The sequence below is a fragment of the Symsagittifera roscoffensis genome, chromosome 4 (assembly GCF_963678635.1).
Source record: "Symsagittifera roscoffensis chromosome 4, txSymRosc1.1, whole genome shotgun sequence".
Lineage (NCBI taxonomy): Eukaryota > Metazoa > Xenacoelomorpha > Acoela > Convolutidae > Symsagittifera > Symsagittifera roscoffensis.
Window position 1 is genome coordinate 59,229,820 of NC_087065.1, and position 19,740 is coordinate 59,249,559.

General features: G+C 36.0%; 1 protein-coding gene and 1 long non-coding RNA gene across 2 annotated transcripts in view; one reads left to right on the forward strand and one right to left on the reverse strand.

Moving 5' to 3' along the window:
- The first annotated feature begins 5,151 nt into the window (after positions 1-5,151).
- Positions 5,152-8,419, forward strand: LOC134845163 (uncharacterized). The gene is made up of 3 exons (XR_010162718.1): positions 5,152-5,326; positions 7,772-7,910; positions 8,188-8,419. It is a non-coding gene; the product is annotated as an uncharacterized LOC134845163 (long non-coding RNA).
- Positions 8,420-13,507: 5,088 nt separating this feature from the next.
- The window catches only part of LOC134844629 (arf-GAP with GTPase, ANK repeat and PH domain-containing protein 1-like), a 67,059-nt gene continuing 60,826 nt past the window's right edge, over positions 13,508-19,740 (reverse strand). Inside the window, exons 16-17 of the mRNA XM_063861408.1 lie at positions 14,871-15,543; positions 13,508-14,650 (exon numbers count right to left, since the gene is read on the reverse strand). Of these exons, the coding sequence (XP_063717478.1) occupies positions 14,549-14,650; positions 14,871-15,543 (775 nt within the window). The 3' untranslated portion in view covers positions 13,508-14,548. The remainder of the gene's footprint in view (positions 14,651-14,870; positions 15,544-19,740) is intronic.

The following is a 19,740-nucleotide window of genomic DNA, read 5'->3' on the forward strand; positions in this document are numbered from 1 at the left end:
TGAACAACAGCAACAACAACAACAGCAGCAGCATCCGAGACGAAAAGAGTCGGTGGAACACGAAAGAAACGCCGAGACAGACGAGAGGTGAGTCATCATAACCTATTCTAAATTTTAACTTCATTGAAAATTAAAAAAAAAGTGCAAAGAAAACAAGAAATGCTAAAAATAGGCCAAAATTAACCCTAACTAAAACCCCATTTAAAGTTAATTAAAAACAAGCATAGCCGGTTACTGCGCAAGTAGCACAGAATGTTCCGACCAGTCTTTAAAAATTTCCTTAAAATTTTTCTTTCAAATTAGTGTCGTTTTTTCAGCGTGGTGTCTGATCGAAAAAGTAGGGCTTAGACATTTTCGTCAGTCATTATAAAATATGCAAATTGGAAAAAAATTTTTGAAGACAAATCACAAGAAAAACAAAAATTAATCGGAATTTTTTTTTGTTAATTTCCAAATTTTTTTCCCAAATATTTGAAGTTTTTGATTCCTAAGATAAAGCTAAAAACTCCAAAAACTAACTTCATTTGAGTAAAACTAATTTTTCAAGGCTTAAAATGAGCATAAATAAGCTAATGTAAGCCTGCTCACTGGCTCGAAATTAGACGAAAAATTAAAGATTTCAAATCGGTTTTTCTCGACACTGGGAAAATTTTTTTGAATTGTTAAATTTCGTTCAAATCACGACTGAAAGGGCTTTAGTTTGATAAATCACTCAACCCAGTCCTATTATTTTTTGGCAGCTGACTCTACGTGGAAAACAAAAAGAAAAAACTAAAACACAGGCCCGAATGCAAAGTTACTCCCCATTTTCAATGATCGAAACAATAATCTTAAAAAACTTTAATAATGCTTAATTTTGCTCAGCTGAATTTGATCGCCTAATAGGTACTATTTGAAGGTCAAACTGCTTTCTTGGTAGCCTCTCAAGTCTCAGTTGTTTCAAGTAATTATACTTTCACATATTTTCATTTTTATGTTGCAAACTTTAAAACAAAGTTTATTATGACTAATATTCTTATGACACAGAGGCAAACCGGAGCTTCGCACCACTTGCGATACAACACTAGCATAAAATAAAAACATCAGAAGCGGAAAACGAAAATTTCAGCAAAAAACTAGGTCTGATAAATTTTCATATGTCTCTTTAGAAACTCATTCCAGGCAAACATGCCGGAAACTTGAATTTTAAATCAGCAACAACGGAACAAAACTTACGAAAATAAACACAGCCGACAATCTTTGAGCAGACACAAATTGAGCAAAAAAAACGATTGTAAGAAAAGAATGGACAACACCTGAATCAACATTGGACAATAATTGCAGTTGCAACTACAATGAAAGTTGTTTCCTTTCATCAGAGACACCAACTGAACTGAAAAAAAAAGTGGAAAACTTTTAAGAAACCTTTCAAGTTCCCCCTTAAAAATAAAATGAACAATATTTGCACTTGCAACTACAAGGAAAATTGTTTACAACACAAAAATAATCTGTTGTCACAATTTAGCCGACAAAACCTGAGCGAAAAAAACGAAAAACCAACAATTCACTTTTCTCTGAATTTTTTTTTCAGTTTCCTTGACTCTAACCCCACACCTTAGGGCACAAAGGCAACTGCTTTACCTCCAGGCCAAGGGGGAAGCAACCTGAAACAAATTAAAAGAAGATAAGAAGAGAAGTTACCAGAAGATAAAAAGAGAAGTGAAAAAGAAATGAATCAACTGTTTGTTAAACCAGTTGTTAACCCGAAAAAAGACAACATTTCAGTTTGATAACGCTTGCTTATTGCAAGCGTAATAAGCAAAAAATTGAAGAAATTCAGGTTTAATCTACCACCAAATATAACGCTTTAGGGCCCCGGCAGTCATCCGAATCGATCGCAACTGAGGCGTCGAACTTTTTGCTTCTCGGCTTTTGTAAGTTTTTAAATTGCTCACTCGTCCTGTTTGATTACATGAAGTTCACTTTGATATTACGTTTTCCATTATCTCATCAGTATTTCAGATCTATTTTTTTTATTCATTTCTTATTGCTCGATGACTTTCGTTTTTCTTTCGTTCGCATGTCCAAATCTCAAGAAAATGACTTTGATCAATTTTCTATCGAATTCTTTGTTATGGAACCTCTCCGTTCAAAAATGTTTTTCTCCGTATCCCGTATTCTTTGTTTTATCCTCAATTTCTGCCAATCTACTTTACTTGGTGGCCCACAGCCCATCGTTTTACTTTAAAGATCTTTTCTGGTGTTCAAATTTAATTATTCAGAAAATCAAGTGTTATATGTAATTTTTCGATTGCTTCAGTTCATACCAGCATTGATATCTCATCATAAATCATGTTCAGTTTCAACCAGATAAAGCTATCTGCCACTCTAACTGGTGGCAGTTAAACAAATTCTGCTTTTTACAACCCCTCAGCCAACCTTGAGTACTTAGCCATTCTACCTTCTGTAGTTAGCTTTTTGTTCTTCAATTCTTCATGCCTTTCCGCTATAGTTGTTTGGAAAATTCGCACAATTTCTTTTAACATACCCTGAGTTTTTTCTGTTCATTCGGTCTCCTCTTCTACGACCTCCCATTTTTGAACCATAAAACAATTGATTTTACAATCTCTCAACCAATGATCCAATGGTATCTATCTGAACCGTCTACCGAGTTGTCGCTTTCCTCCCCGAGCTGACCTATATCCCCCTCGTCTCCATTGATTAATTGCTCTGTTTGATTGATTGAACCTCTATTCTGTCTATGGTTATTAAACAGAATATTTTATGCTTGATTCTCAATTACTGTATTTCGTCGCATTTCTGCTCTTATACCAAATGGTCCATTCAATTTTCTAGTTCTTTGTTTTGTGCGATTTTCGCTATGTTTATCTTGATTGTCTCACACAAGTTCGACTCTTCTAATAGTGCAATAAAGAAGATGCTGTATTTTACTGACAAATCAACTTCGTTATTTGCTCGAACACCTGACCTTCTGCTTCTTAGACATTTGCTCTATCCACTAGGCTACATTCCTAGATGTATCTGCCTAGTTTTAGCTGTATATAATTTGTTATAAACAAATGTAAGTTTGCATTGTATAGCTACTGTTACTCGAAGCATGTTTATCTCGTAGCGGTTGAGCAGTGAACTGATTTCTGGTTATTTATTTTCAGAAACTGTTTATTTCTAAACTAGAAAAGAAATAGATCCTTTCTGCACGGAAAATAGGTGATTATTCACAAGTACCAAAATGATAAATCAGTCGCATTTGCACCAAAATAAAAAATCAATCATGTTAGTACCAAAATTATTCAATAGGCCAACAACTATTAAGCCCACTGTTTTAAGCCGAATATTTTAAGCTCTTGGTTTAAGGTCGCTAGTGGGCGCGCTACACGCGCGTCGCCGCTTTGCGGCGATAAATGGCTCTAAATTTCGTATAGAGACATACCCTCTATTGGCAAGCTCGCAACACGTTGGCGCGACTGCGGTGGTCACTATTCTGCTGCTAAGTTTTCTTCTGTTTGAACAGTAGAAAATTATTTTAATTATTCGTTGGCTCACAATTCGACCAATCAGAAAACGAGTTGAATAATTTTGGTACAAATGGGACCGATTTTTCATTTTGGTACAAATGAACGTTGGTACAAATGGGAGTTCACCGGAAAATACGAGAAAACTAGGATAGATAATCTACATAAAATTTCTATCTAGAAAAACAGCTTCCGTTGGGTACGGACTCCACTATCAAATTTGGATGCCGATATTCTTCGACATTTGTTGACTTCAAGACGTGTATATTACCATCCTCCATCTTGTTTTCAATGCCTTTTCCCCTTAGTTCCTTTCTTTAATATTATTTTTCTTCTGACTTTTTTAATGTCTTAGTCTTTCAATTTTGCACATGGTTTATTAGTCTTCACCGAATCTCTTACTAGTTGTTCTCTTCATTCGTGTGGTTCACATTTATACTGTGTAGTATATCTCAAGCCGGTGTTCCTTCTTCCTCTTTTTTTTGCTCTCTGCGAAGTTTCTTTCGATTTCATCATTTCCCTTGAGCTCGTACTGTTTCTTGTCCTCGTTTTTCGTCTTGTATATTTTCCCCATTTTTATTACAAAAATCTCTCACCTTTATTTTTGCCGTTAACCTCCTCCTACCATGTTGAAGTTACCTCTGTTGGCTTAAGGTTGCCGGTGGGAGCGCTACGGGGCTGCGCCATTTCACGTTAATAACCAGCTCTAGACTCAAAATGAAGTCTTTTTGTCCGTTGCCAAGCTTGCAACACGCGTCATTCAGTATTTGTTCCAACTTTCGATACGAAAGTAACGGAATATTTGTGCTCGGGGTGGGTTTTTTTTCTTCAGACAAATTTCGACTTTTTAACTAGCCAATTTTGACAAAATTTTTTAATATCATTCAAAAGGCATTCTTGTCCTGAGCTTAAATTTGAAAAGATATTTTACTGTGATCATTTTTTGTAAAGTTATGGGGGTTTAAAAATTGCCATTTTAGCCAATTTGGGACAATTAACGCGCGATATATTTCGCTCTGTTAACGGGTAAGCGGAGATTTAATCCGTCTTAGAAATCTTTCCAAATGGGGAGGGTTCTCATGCTAGAAGGACCGAATGTTTGAAAAATTTCAACCAATCAAAATCGTTAAGCGTTTCTATTGGCTAAATGCTTTCTCACAAAATCGAAGTCAATATTAACAGAAAATGTATTAAATCAGTGGAAAATAACCAAAAACATTACAAAATGCGCGTTACAACCGCAATATTATTCAGATAATTATCAAGATTAATGAGGTGAGAATCATAAGAATTTTTCAGTCTTGAAAACTCACTTGCTTATTATCTAAACGGTCAATATTAACACTAATGGCCTTGACTGATTTTCTTACTTTGAGATTTTCGCGATTTACTTTGAGATTTTGAATACTCAATTCTGATTGGCTGATAGAAAGCTAAAATTAATTTCAAGCATTGGGTCATTCAAGCATTTAGAATTTTTTTTTCATTTTGTTTTATTTCATTTAATTTTTAAATGTTATTACTGCTCCATAAACCTTAAAAGGCATTCGAAACATTCAGGGCTTCGCCCTGATGCCAACAGTTTTGTGTGATTTTATGTTGCCTGAAAAACAGCTAATGTTTGCGCGTTATTTTTTTAAATTATAAATTGAGAAAGAAAACTTGTTTGCTTGGTGACCGGCATGTGATTAAAGCAGTATGCATTTTTGCCGCATAACTATTACTATGCAAGTCGATTAGCTTGCACATGTGAAATATTGCAGTTGAATCGACGGATAGTTCATTTAGGTTCAAGAGTTCAAGTGTTCTTTCAGGTAAGAATAAAGTTTCAGATATCCTAACAACCCAAGTAGTTTTCAAAGTGTGCTGATTTTAAGGCTAAGTTAGGTTTTTTGGGTCTTATGCACTAAACGGCCCAAAATAAGTATTTCTACATCTTGATCATATGTCAATGTGGATCAATCTGATTGATTAATTAGTCAATCAAAGCAAGCAACCTTGTGTCACATTTCCATTAAAATTCAAAGCAGATAAAATGACTGGCCAAAATGACCAAAAATATGTTGAAACCGTTTTGCAGAACTTTTCCGTCTTGGCAAAATTTCACTAAAAACATGAATTAAATTTTTTAGTTGACTACAATTCACACTTTCGGTAAATTCTGCTAACATTTTTCAGCTGGACTAGTTGTTTGAAAAGCCTAACCATGTGCTAGAACTTGATTGGCTAATATTAGCCAATCAAATTGTGCCGCATAAAATTTGGGGGCTTTTCTCATGCGCGAAGAACTGAATGGGCGAAAAATTTTGTGAGCGAAAGACCGAAAACAAAATTAGCCGAAAGTCAATTTTTGGAAAAAAGCAATTGCCATTGAATTAAAATGAACTAAATGCAGCAACATTTTGCTTCTTTCATAACAAAACCCTTGAAACATAAAATTTGTTCCAATTTGGCGGCGTCAGTGACAATTTGAAATTTTGGCATTTTTCTACCGTTTTTATATTCGGCCAATATCAATTTTCAGTCCCTGGAAATGTTTATTTTTTTTCCAAACTTCAGATTACTGAGTCTGATTGGCTGATTTCTATTTTCGGGCATTCGGCCCTTCGCGTTTTATAGGTTCCACCTAAAATTTAGGTAAAGTTAAAAATTTTGATTTTGGGCCGTTTTGTGCATAAGTCCCGGTTTTTCTGAAAAAAGCTCTCATTGTAGCATTTATTGTATATCAATCGACATAGGTGTTTATATCAATATACTCCAGGGGGCCAGCCTATTAGCATGTGTAGATGAGCCCGCCAATGTGAATGATTGCAGTTGGTTGACTCGATGCTTAGTTAATGATTTGTTCACTGAATTTTGAATGTTTGAACAGCTTAGCACTTCGACAAATTTTTAATTGGACAAAAACGAAATGTAAAGTCTCTCAGAAAGCCAAATGATTTTCAAAATTATTTGAAAATTTGAGCTGGATGAAGTTAACATCCTCCCCCGCCCCCCACCTGATTGGCTGAAAGTTCGAACTCAGAACCAAGTTAACATCCTCCCCTCTAAACGTGTTAACATTCTCCATGTCCCCCAAACCCGTTGGGGGGGGGGGGTGTTAACTTGGTTCTAAGTTGGGATTTTCCAGCCAATCAGAATCAAGCTCCTTACATGCAGCGCTTAGCAAATTTAATAAAAAAGCACTGGGGTGGAGGATCTTAACTTGGTCTACTTGGGGGGAGGATGGAGGATGTTAACTTGATCCGTTAATGTAATCGGGCTGATACGCGTGGTGAGTTTGCCAAAGCTGCGATCCAAACTAGTTATAAAAATGCTTGATGGTTCAACCACCAGGCCACTGGAAAGAGTGTTTATTGTTCCGACTTTCGTAGCGAAAGTAACGGAATATTTGTGCTCGGGGTGTTTTTTTTCTTCAGACAAATTTCGACTTTTTAACTAGCCATTTTTGACGGAATTTTTTTTATGATTCAAAAGGTATTGTTGTCCTGAGTTTAAGTTTGAAAAGATATTTCACCTGTGATCATTTTTCGTAGAGTTATGAGGGTTTAAAGATTGCCATTTTGGCCATTTTGACCAATTTGGGACAATTAACGCGCGATATAATTCGCGCTATTAACGCGTAAGCGTAGATTTAATCCGTCTTATAAATCGTTCCAAATTGGTTGAACGAAGCTTGTTTGCTATAATTGATTTGTTACAAGGAACGAAATCTCTCTTTTTGTACTTTATATGGCGTGTGGGGGGATGATTTTCACAAAAACTTTCAAATTTTAGAAAAAATTTTCATTTTATTTTATTTCATTTCATTTTTTTATGCTTTTACTGCTGCTCCATAAACCTTAAAAGGCAGTCGGAACATTCAGGGCTTCGCCTTGATACGAGCAGTCTTGTTTTTTTATGTTATTACTTATCCATACACCGTAAAAGTCAGAATATTGAAATTGAACTTCGGAACATTGAAATTGAAATCGAGTTGAAATTGAAAGCGCTAAAGAGTGAAACAAACAATTATACACCACTCGCGTGCAATTAGCAGCTGCTGGATTAGAAGTGATTCTAATGATTACTATGAATCCAAATCGAGCAGCTGCTAATTGCACGCGAGTGGTGTTTAATTGTTTGTTTCCCTCGCTTTCAATTTCAACTCGAAATTTGAATTGTCAAATATATCCGTTTAGGGGAGTATAACCGAAAAAACCCAAAATTTGCAATAGGACGAAACTTGCACCAAGAGACATTTTTATCATTCATTTCAGCACTGTAACTACAAACAATGACGACCATCCTGACTTGGTCAATGTACCAGCAGCAGCAGTTGGTGGAAGAGAAAACGGAAAAACACAGCCTGGAAAAAGAGACCTTTGCTCGGCGCTTACAGGAGAAGTGATGGCCCAGGTAAGTGATGAGATTTCTGAGATTTTTATTTGATCAATCATAGACTTCATTTGGATCTAAAAATTGAGCAAGTTTTCTAGACTATTTTCTAACCTGTGCAAGACTTGAACCTCACTAAATCGGATATGAATCTGATATTTTAAAATTGGACTTAATGTAAATGAAGAACAACTTTTAAAAAATCTGGAAACTTCTTGGTTAGCCTCCAAATCCGTCCAAACTTTGGCAATTATCGTCCTTCGGTAATTTTGGCAAAATTTGTTAGTCACATCTTCAGGGGGACAAACTGGACGAGCGAATCAGCAGTATGAGGAGTGAGATATCAGAGCTGAAGCAGTGGATCATGATGCTACAGAATAGTGGAGGGGATCTCAACCCAGAACAAGGCGATGTAGTCAGACCAGCCCCATCCCCTCCCCGTCCGGACCAGAGCCGCTTTCAACCACCTGCAGCCGAAAGCTATCAAAAAATTGACCTGGAGTGCTTTAAAGATGGACAATGAGACATACCTAGAGACTCGATTTTCATTTATTGAAACCTTTTTGGTTTTGCAGATACATTCATTTTTTGCTGCTCTTCTCTGGCATTAAACTTAAACGTTTAAAATGTATTTGCAACTGGTTTATATATCAGAATTCAACCATGCGAATTTCAAAAACTTCCTGAAAACTTATTTAAAAAAAACAGAACACCAAATGCTAGGGGAAGTAATGCAACAGGTAATAAAGACGCAAGATGTTAGGGTGACTATTAATATTTGTATACCTGATTTCCCACATCTTTGTCAAGAACTAGGCAAGCAGATCTCAAAATGTTAGCAGCAAAAGTAGTTGCTGTCACTGCTTTTAGTTGCCTTCTTAAAATCCTTGTAGAGATCATTTTTATTTTTGATTTTAACATCCATCGTCTTCTTTGTTGAACTTCAGGGCAAGGAGACAATTCGTTAGAAACTACAATTTTTACAAAACATTAACAAAAAGCGACGATTCGTAACAAGCGATAATTCGTAATCTGCCATTGGCAAGAAGTGACGACCTGCTCGGCAGCTCTTACATTCGGCACGACAAGAATAGTACGCGTGAACTACTGTTGGAGCTGTCGCCTCACAAGACACCAAATTATTCGGTTCGTGCGCAAATAACGCATTTTAATTCATACGCCACTTACCAAATGAGCAACTGAAATTTGAAATCGATTATAGTTTGTGTTGATTTATAGCAAGCTTTCAATTGAAACATCCGAAAACGCCCAACTAGTTTCACGGGCGTTAGGTTTTTCGACATACCGGCCATTTACCAGACCGGTATTTAACCATAACCAAAAAAAAAACTTTTTAAAGGAAGCTTTTAAAAAGAGCAAAAGTTGAGCGCTTTCTCCAGCGCTCACCTTTCATTCGGCTTGAGATCTAAAAAGCTAATGAAAAAAGCTGAAAAGGTTTCTAAAAGTACCAGTTGTCGATTTCAACGAATTGTCTCCTTGCCCTGACGTTCAACAAAGATGACGATGGATGTTAAAAAAATATACTCAATATTTTAATTGGAACTAAAGGTTGGCGATACAGCAGCCAAGCTGCATCTGGAGCATGCTGTAGGTCTGACATGAGCAGAAGTAAGCTATCAGTCTATAGCCTCACTGGCTAAAACACCATTTTATTCAAGTGTAATTTCATTTTTTAATTCCATAACTTAATTTGTGTTTTAGCTGAGGTAGTTGCAGGCACTTCTTTTGCAATCATATCTGCGGTGATGATTCATTTAATTTATTAAAAAATCCAGCTCAAATGAATAAAAGTGTTGATTATAACTTTAAAACAGAGGCAAATGAAAAATATTGAAAAAAAAACAAGGTGAATCAAAATTTTTGCAGGTTTTCATAAAAATTAACAAGGTATCAGCTCAAGCTCGATATTTTTTGAATTTGTTTTCCACGGGAAGAAATGTTTATTTTCAAAATCTGGACTTTGATCTGGAAAGTTTTTGAGATATGGAGTTTACCCAAAAACAACAATTCTCCCTTAAGAAATTAAGGAGTCGCCTCTTCTGGAGTCTCGCAATCGGTTCTCTCGATTGAATTTTTCATCTCAAATTTGATAGGGTAATTTTTGAAATATGCAAAAAAATTTTGAAAATAGTCGAAATTTCAGTTAAAAAATACATCCTAAAATCCAGGCCGCTAAAATAAACAAGATTCCCGAAACTCAGTTTCTCGAAACAAATCGAAAAAATTTCAAAATTTTAACATTTTTGAAGCCGATAAATTTTATTCTGAAAATAATTGGGCTTAGCCAATTATAAAATTATAAACATAAACTTTCCTGAGCCTGTTTTAAATAAATCTATAATATAAGACAGAGCGGATCTAGGATTTTCTCGAGGGGGAATTTTGAAAAAAAAAAATCGAAAATTTTGTTAACCTTTTTTTAACGGGCCAAAAGGCGTTTTCAGTCAGTTTATGGAAAGATTTGACCAAAAAATAGTGTTTTTTCGGCGCGCTCTCACCCCTCGAACTTAATATAAATTGGCGCCCAAAACGCTTTTAGAAAAATTTAGGGTCCGTTCCCAAAAATGGATATCTGAAAAAAGTACAAAGAGGGACCCTTTGGGTCGGCAGGGGGTCTAGTCCCTGAGAAGGGAAGACGTCCCCCTCCCCCGATCCTCCCTAAATCTGTCCTGATATAAAATTTGGCAGTAAAAAAGCCCAAAAATTGACCAAAAATTTTTAGAAAATTGATTTTCCGAGAACGACTTTCTAAAAAAAATTGTGAGTAGCCGCTAATGCAAACGGGTTTCACACTATCCATTATCTCCATTGAAACCAAATCTCAGAACTCAGAATTTAATTTTCGCCAAAAAAAAAGATTCAAAAACATCAAAAACTCAAATATCCGTGGGCCTCAACTTTGAAACTAAAAAATTTTGGGCTAAGATGCTTGTTCATGGGAGCTTTCCAAAACCCGTTGTATTTGCTTAATTCAAAGTTGCAGATTTGTGATAATAGTTTTGAGAAAAAGATTTAAAAATATGGGGAAAATATTCCACCCACAGAACATTTCGAAGGCTGTCGAAAAAGTCTTGTAAAAAGAGACTAGGACAGTATGCAGGCCCACACGCGCGTAGGCATTCTTTCCAAAAACACTGAAAATCATTGGAATCTTTTTGAGAAAAGGACATTTTGATTAAAGCCCAATCGCATATATTTTCATAAAATCTAGGCAAAATGCCAAGCTAGACATTTGAATTTTAAACTAGCAACGGAATAAACTTGAGAAGTGAAAATAAAACCGAAAACTTTTGAGCAAACATCAGATAACCGATAAAAAAGTTGATTTATGAGACCCCCAAAACTACAATAATTAACATTTGCAATTACTATGGCAGACGATTTGTCCACAAGGGAAAAGACCAGCATACAAGCTGGTCAGCTCATCGCGGAGAAACGCTGCTGTTTCCTGGCTGGAAAACTTCGTGCAAACTTTTTGGTGATTTTTTCTAACTGGGTAATGTTACTTCATTCTCGAGCAACGAGCAACGAGCACGGATGATTGTGGGATTCCAACATCCGGCCTTTCAATTAGGAGGCGGAGACGTAGCCTCAACAAAATACTTTGAGGCCATGCGTTATCAAACCTGGTGATCATAGGTTCATAAACTCAAGCAGCGTCAGATTTTTTTTTAAGAACGACAAATTCCGTGGTTGGATTGCATTTCGGCGATACTGCGCTCTTACATGGGAGCCACTCATTCTTTTACACTTTTTTGGATCAGATTAGGCTGGAAGCTGCTAAGCAAAAGTTCATTTTTTCAAACGCAAGGGGAAGCAGCAACCAAAATAGCAAAAAATAGACTTATTCAATAAATACCCCATTTTTGATTAGTCGAATTGTCTGATTCAATTGAGTGTTTTTTGAAGGTATTTGTTTGAAACGCATGGCTGATGTTTTGAGAGGCGCTAGAGGTAATGGTAAAAAATAGTTTTTATTTCCTTTGCATTTTAAAGCACATGCATTATCCATTACTCTCAAAAAATTTGATTATACATGAGTTTTACTTGTCTAACTAATGATAGCAACGCACTATAAAGCTTCAATCTAAATAAATTTTTGTCTGTTTATTCATTTCCATTTTGAACAAGCAATTTTTACGTTGCTGTGATATTTTATGATCTTTTTCTTCCGACTTACGATGAAAGTGCTGAATTTATATGCTCGGGGTGTTTTTTTTATTCAGATCACTTTTTAAAAAACTCTGGTCTTTCGCGGGATCATTTCTGAGCTGCATGGGCCAGCCGCCTGTGCTCACCACTATATTAACCAGCCATGAGCTCGAATTAAGCTGCTTGCTTTTTTATCCTGCACTACAAAAACGTTCGATGAATTGAATCGAGGCAGCTAGTTGGTTGTAGTAACTCCATGCACGACTCAAATTGCAACTTTTAATTCCAGCCTATTTGATATTATCAGCCTAAAAATCCTAGTTTTGCCAATATTTAGTTTAACAAATTATCCGAGACTAATTAAAGGGCAGTCGGGACATTTAGGGCTTTGCCCTGATAAAAGCAGTCATCTTTTGTTTGTTATGCTTCATTCAAAGTACACAAATGAACGGTTCTGTGCATTTAGCACAGAATTTTCCGGCCACAGTCAGTTTGAATGTAAGAGCTGATTTTTGGACTGTTTCTAATTATAGCCCTCCGCTAAGTTCTAGTTCCCATATTTAGTTATTTTTGATACGGCCATTTTTTGAAAAAAATCTCAACTTTCAAATTTCACAGAAACAAAAGATGGTCTTAAGGCTCTTAGAAATTCTAGAATAATATATGGATGTTATTTTTACAATAAAATTAACTCAATTTGAATCAACTCGACCAATAGTTAAAATTTATATTTCGCTGTGAAAACTGAAAATTAAATGCCACCTTTACACTTCCGCTGTTCGATATTGGTGTGCCTTGCTTTTAGCAAAGCAAATGAACGGAATCAAAAGTCAAACGCGAAAATTTTTTTAGCCTGAGCACATTTTAAGACTTCCTAAAAAACCATCGCGACGTGTAATATTCTGAACTACGTTCATCGACTCTCAGTAAAATTTTTTGGGGGTCTTGAGACGTCTCTGTATCCAAAACTGGACCAAAATTGATTTGTTGCCAGGATGCTGTCCCAGTCATTTTTTTTACTTTTAAAATGAAATCTTGACGATTTTGGATCTACTCAACAGTTGCCTCCATTTCAAGAAAGGGAGGCATATGTTAAGTAGATTAAGTTGTGGAATTTTCGACCAATCAGATAGCAGCAAAACTCGAATTTTAAACAACGCTCCAGTGCTAATTACTGCTTTTATTTATAGAGCTGCCAATTTTTTAAGTTGGTACCAAAGGGACGGCTATTATTCAGTAGATCCACGATGCTTTTCGAAATCTAAAATATAAATTCTATGTCATGATTTCGGTAATTGTTAACATGATTTTCCAATAATTTTTGATAACTTTCGTATTGAGTTTGATGAATTTCATAAGAGGTTAATTGAAGTCGTTACAACTACTCCAAACTATTTTTTCGCCACTGCTTTCTGGCATTACTTAACTAATGATTGAATTTGAAAAGAGAATATGGAAAATAATTTAAGATCACAAAAAATGTTGGACAGCAATCAGACAAAAATTAGCAATTAAACATTGACTTCACTCAAAATCGCGCTTGAATATTTCAATAAGTTCGTTTACACAAATATGAGTGATGTCAAAACAGCTGTACGAAACTGCGAAACATTCTAATCCAGAGGGTTTAGAGAAAGGTATTCTAGTTATGTACAAATTCATCATATATAAATTACTTTTTCGCAATATCAATATCAATAAACAGCCCACGATTTCGAATCCATTTTTGAAATTAGTTTGTTTTCCACCAATTAAAGGCTACGTTGGAAAAGAACGCCCAATCAAAACAATTCATCTTTAAGTACTGCGAGAAAGGTCATTGTTTCTGAATAGTTCAATTAAAGGTAATAAATTCTGAGCAAAAATAAGAAACTAACTACTATTGACTGGTCGATTGTATGAAATTAATGATACAGAACAATTAATTCACAGCAAAATGTGCTAGCCTTGAGCAACATTTTTGATAGTTGGTACAGGTAACAATGTTTCTTCTGGCTTTCAGATAAAATAGCACGCACGTCTTGGAATAAAAGAGACCTTTAACACTCGACTACAAAACAATTTTCAAGACAATTTTGAGTTCTCAGTTTATTAATGGATGGCGAAAAAACTGTTCCAATGCCCGAACAAAGCCACGAATTGAAAGCGAGTTTTCTTTTTGGGTTGCTTTTGTGTTTCTTTTTTAATTTCCTATTCATTGAAGCGCTCTAATCTGTCCTTACTCTGAGACGAACTCTCCACATTTCGTTTCAGACGCTTACGAATTTAGATCCCAGAAGAGCTACGTAACAAAATCAGGTCGAAATGAGATGGATGTTCTTTGGAGATGTGCTTAGAGATATGACGGCTTGCAATTGAGGGTATGAGAATCCACATTAAGGTATAGGCTGCAGGGTTCTAGCAAAGTGGTAATGCCACATCCACAAGGAAGTGAAGAACTCGGCAGTTGTCGAGAAACAGGGCGAAAAAAGATTAAAACGTCCACCTTAGTTAGAAAGCAGCTCCTCGCATACTCTGGATCCGAATATTTTGCAATAGTCCAGAGGTGTCCTGCCGTCACAATCTTTCATTCGGCTCTCTGCTCCAAACTAAAAACACATCAAGATCTATTTCACAATCATACATTTCATACTTAGAGTAGCAAAACCGGAAATTTGTCGGTAGCGCTCCCTAATCATTCTACTTCACCGAAACAGCGTTTTGTTTCATCGGAAACTACCAACATCAGGTAACGCGCAGAATTAACTAATTCTGAAGTTCACTGTTAACTAACATTTTTTTGAATTCAACAACACTAGGACTACTCACAGCTAAAAGTAGAGATGCAATGGCTGGTTGATTCGTCTCACAGCTCACGTGCATAGCCGTCTTCTGTGTTTTATCTGAGGGGTCGTGATGATTTAACTCTGCGGCTGAGTGCTGAAGGACTGCATTTGGGGGTAAAGACACCCCAATCCCTACCACACTGCTGCGTCTGGCGGGCGAGGGCGAGGGAGACACAGAAGAAGATGATCTGTTGGGGGCACAATGACCTAGCAAAAGTAGCACCAGAGGTATGTCCCTTCTCTGCACGGCTGAAATCAACTGCACTGCTAGCGGCTGCTGTGAACTGGAGGCTCGGCTGTTGTTTGTACTTGTTGTGCTTAAAGGCAGAGGCGACAAAAACTTCCTTTCTATGTACTTCTGTTGAATGTACGCTTTGCGTTCCTCGTCCGTACAGGTTCGGTTACACTTTTTAACACCTGAGAGCGAGTCGTTTGGAGATCCGAACAGTCGTCCCTCGAATACCTGATTTGCCACTAGGTTTCCGACTGAGATCATAACATTGTATGCACTGCTCGTCCAGTTGTCTAGGTCCAATGATTTGATTCGAGACACGTGTGTTCCCAGGTTTCTGTGGACTCCACTGCACTTTATGCACACCAGGATCCCAAATGTAACACTTGCCCATTTAGGGTCCTGCTCGTCACAGTCTGCGCATCTGAAATATAGTTCAAGCGTAGCCAACAGAAAGTTGAATGGACAGTTGGAAAATTGTCAATGCACGCAAAGAAACATCGAATTAGTAAAAAAAAAAACGGCAATATATGAGATTCGAACCTGCGTCCTACAGATTAAGAGTCTAATACACTAACCACTCAGCCACGGACTCATAATACACACCATACAAAAGCCACTACTAAAGCAGAGAACAGAATTTCATATTTAGAATCAGCAACCAGGCCGCGCCTGACTTTCAAAAGAGTTCGCACCTTTCAAGCTACAAACGCCCAGAGGGAGCGCAACTTCAGCAGGGCTGGTCAAATCCGGACAACCAAGTGTGTCCTCCTTTCTGCGGGAAAAGTCAGCCAAATCAAACTGTTAGGATCGGCTGCGGCCAATGGACTTAAAAAATTTTGATTTTTGCTAAACTTCAAATTTGAATTTCAATTTACTTTTGTTAGGAAATTCGTGTTTTCATTAAAAATGGGCCTTGAAATTTTTGTTTCCCAACCGGGCCGGGCCTCAATTTCAGGCCCGGTTCAAATTATGGCAAAAATACACTAAGATCATCGATAGTGTACAGAAAAAGATATATTACCTTAAAGCTCTTCGAATTTCTAGAACAATATCAATTTTTCACTTTTTGATAAAATTAGCCATGGAGAAAACTGGATCAATAGGTATTCAGGGCAACTCCTAAATAAGTCTCGTGATTTTTCCCAGTGTGGTCGCATCTATACATCGTTTAATATAATGTAACCTCGCAAAATTAATTGGAAGTCGACATAACTCATCAATTCCGCTGGGAAATCTGAAAATTAAAATCAGTTTTCAAAAACAGCCAAATGACTTGTTTCGTAAAATATATATTTTTTCGAATTTCAATGAAACATTCGACTTACATTGGAAAAAATGGACTGGTAATATAATAACATAACCAACGTTCTATTGGAAAAGCGACAACCAAGACGCAAAAAAAACTAGTAAAATAATTATCATAAAAAATTTTCCAATTGAGTTTCAAAGAACTAAAAACTCTTCCTTGTATAATAAGAATCTTGTATAATAGACACTTTTTTGAAAAAATAATCCAAATCGAGCAGACTGGATCAAAATATAATTTTTCTGGTAGCGTTGGGAAACCATAATACAAAATTTTGTTTTGAAAATGAAAATGTTTTTGCTATACCAAGCGTTATTTGCCTTCCATTCAGCAAATGAATATGTACTATGAAAATTAGAACGTTTAAGTGAATCAAATTCAAACCAATTTGAGCGCAGATAACTTTTCGCACAGAGGCGAAGCGAAGCTTCGAACAATTGCAATAGAACATACGTAGAAAACATAGGAAGTCGAAAAAAAATGAAACAAACCAGATTAACCAAAATATACGTATGTCTTGATGAATGAAAACTAGGCGCTCAGCTAAAGCTGGGGGTACTTGTTTGATGTTTTTTGATATTTTTATGCTGATGCCATGTGCATTGGGTATTTTCTACATTTCAACTATTGAACTTAGCCCAAAACCTTTACTGTTTCTCTACTAAAATAGCTGACAATGAAAGATTCTGAGAAATTAGACTTTCGCCAAGGACAACATTTTTCTTTCAAAAAATTAAAAATTAGCATCTGCAGGGAAAACCCTTCATCTTAGATTTATTAGGGAAGTTTTTAAAAGCTTAAAGCCTCTAAAAACGGCCAAAAAATTTGACTTTCCAAATCCTTCTGCAAAAAATAAGTCAAGAAAATACTCATAAACCGAGCTTATCGACTGAACACTTTGGCATGTTTTCGAGAAAAAATTTCAAAGCTTCGTCTTTTGTGCAGGCCATAATTTTTGCCTAAAATTTGGATGTAGCCGCTCATCCGGTTAAGTTTTCAACAAGCTGATGTTTCGATTAAAACCTGATATCAGATTTGGCAAGATAGTTATCGAGAAAAGTAAAAAAAAATTAAAAAATATGGTTTTTCCGAGAAATCATAGCTTTTTGTGTAGAAAATGGGCGCAGCCTCTTATGCAGGGGAGTTTCCCACAATCTCAGATTTGATAGGACACTTTCTGTGTGCCTGCAAAATCCCCGTCTCCGCTTACCTTACCCCACTATCTACAGCTTTTAAAAAGTCTGTATGGGGGAATTTTTTTTCATTTTCTCGAAAACTGCTCTCCCAGTTTTTCCCTGCAGTTTTCGGGTTCAATGGGAAGATCATTCCCATGCATACGCGATAACGCCCAAATGTTTTCACAAAAAATTATGGCCCTCGAAAAAATCAAACTTTCAATTTTGGAACTTTTCTCAAAACTACAATCCCAAATCTGAGTTTTAAATTTCAATCAAAAGGATGTGTAGGTCAAACTCCCCGGCAAGAGCTGCTAGACCCAATTTTTTACCTAAAAAATTATGCTCTCGGAAAAGTCAAATATTTGATTTTTTAACCGTTTTTTTTTGAAACTTTGTGATATTTCTCAAAAACTAAGCTCCCAAATCTGAGATTTAATATTTCAACAGAAAAAGTAGATTATTAGAAGCCCCCTGCATAAGCGGGTACGCCCAAATTGTTTACACGAAAATTTATGAACCTCGAAAAAGTAACTCGAGCAGACAAACGATAGTCCGACAATTCATTTTTAACCGGAAAAAAAATCAATTGCACGCATAGCTATTTGAAAAAAAAGCACGGTCCGACCGTATATGGAAACCCAGGCCTTAGGGTGCAAAGGCAACAACCTTACCTCCAGGCAAAAAAGGGATGAACCAGGAAATTGAACATAGCCATCTGACAGTTGGAAAAGAGTAATGAGCGCAAGGAAACTGAAAAAAAAGAACTACTTGGTTTTTCAATCAACTTTGAATTTCGAAGAAAATAAATGGCCTTAAAGCTCTTTGAATTTGCAGAATAATTGATGATTAATCATTGATTTTTGTCAAAGTTAACCCAAACTGATAAAACTGGATCAATAGGAAAATATATTTTTTTCGCTGGTAAATCTGATAATTAATTTCCATTTTCGAAACTGGAAGTCGATCACGTTTTTCGTGACCTCTACAATTTTGCTGTTCGTTAGGGGAGTTTGTCTCCCTTTTAAAAAAGAAACTTTTTCCTGAAAAAAAAACAAAAAAAATCAGCAAAATCTATATAAAATTACTCACCACGTTCATTACTCTTAATACGGTTTCATCATAAAAAAAACGATTTATTGTAAGAAGCTGTTTACGGGGTGATCTGGTACTCGATCACAAGACAACTGCTCTGGCAAATGTAAGAAACGTTCCTAAAAAAAGAAAATACGACCTAAATAAGTAACTTCACTTCGTACATCGACACTTACCAAATTCCGCTCCAATAGTTACATCAAAAGTCAACCCAACAACAAAGATAAACAACAAACAGCCACCAGACAGTTGGTAAAAATGTCAATGAACGCAAGTAAACAAAAAATACTGACTTTCTCAACTTTCAACAACTGAATTTTCGATTTTACCAGAAAAATATATGGCCTTCATTCTCTCAGAAATTCTAGAACAATTTAAGATTGACACTTTTTTGACAAAAACAATCCCAATTTGAGAAAACTGTAAATTTTTTATTTCGCAAGAAAATCTGAAAACTAAATTCAAATTTCGAGACCAGAAGTCGATCACGTTTTTCGTGAACTACGTTAATCGATTCCTTAAGTTTTCTTGAACAAAAAGGTAAAGAAAAACCCAAAACTTTATTTTTAGTTAGTTTCCTTGACGCTCTTAACTTCACTTTTTCAACTTTTTTAGATACTGCGCTCAAAAAATGAATTTAAAATACTACACTTTAAAATACATGTAAACATTTTGCTGAAGTTCCAAGTGAATGTAGTCCAAATGGAAATCAAAAACAGGCATTGGTGAAAGAAAAAACCTAAATTGGGGCTATTTTTGTCCACTAGTGTGACATGACAAAGTTTCGAAAATTAAATTCCAGTTTTGAAAATAGAAGTCGATCACGTTTTACGTGACCTTTTATCTTGAGCTGTTTGATGGTGGAGTTAGCCTTCCTTTTAACAAAGGAAATGAACTGAAAAAAATCAGAACTCAAACCGCAAAAAATCAAATTTGAGCGTGAGTTAATCTTAAGACTTTTCCTGAAAAAAATACTAACAAATCATCGCCACCTATATAAGGAGCTGAACTAAGTTCATCGGCTCTTAAAAAAACTACGCTT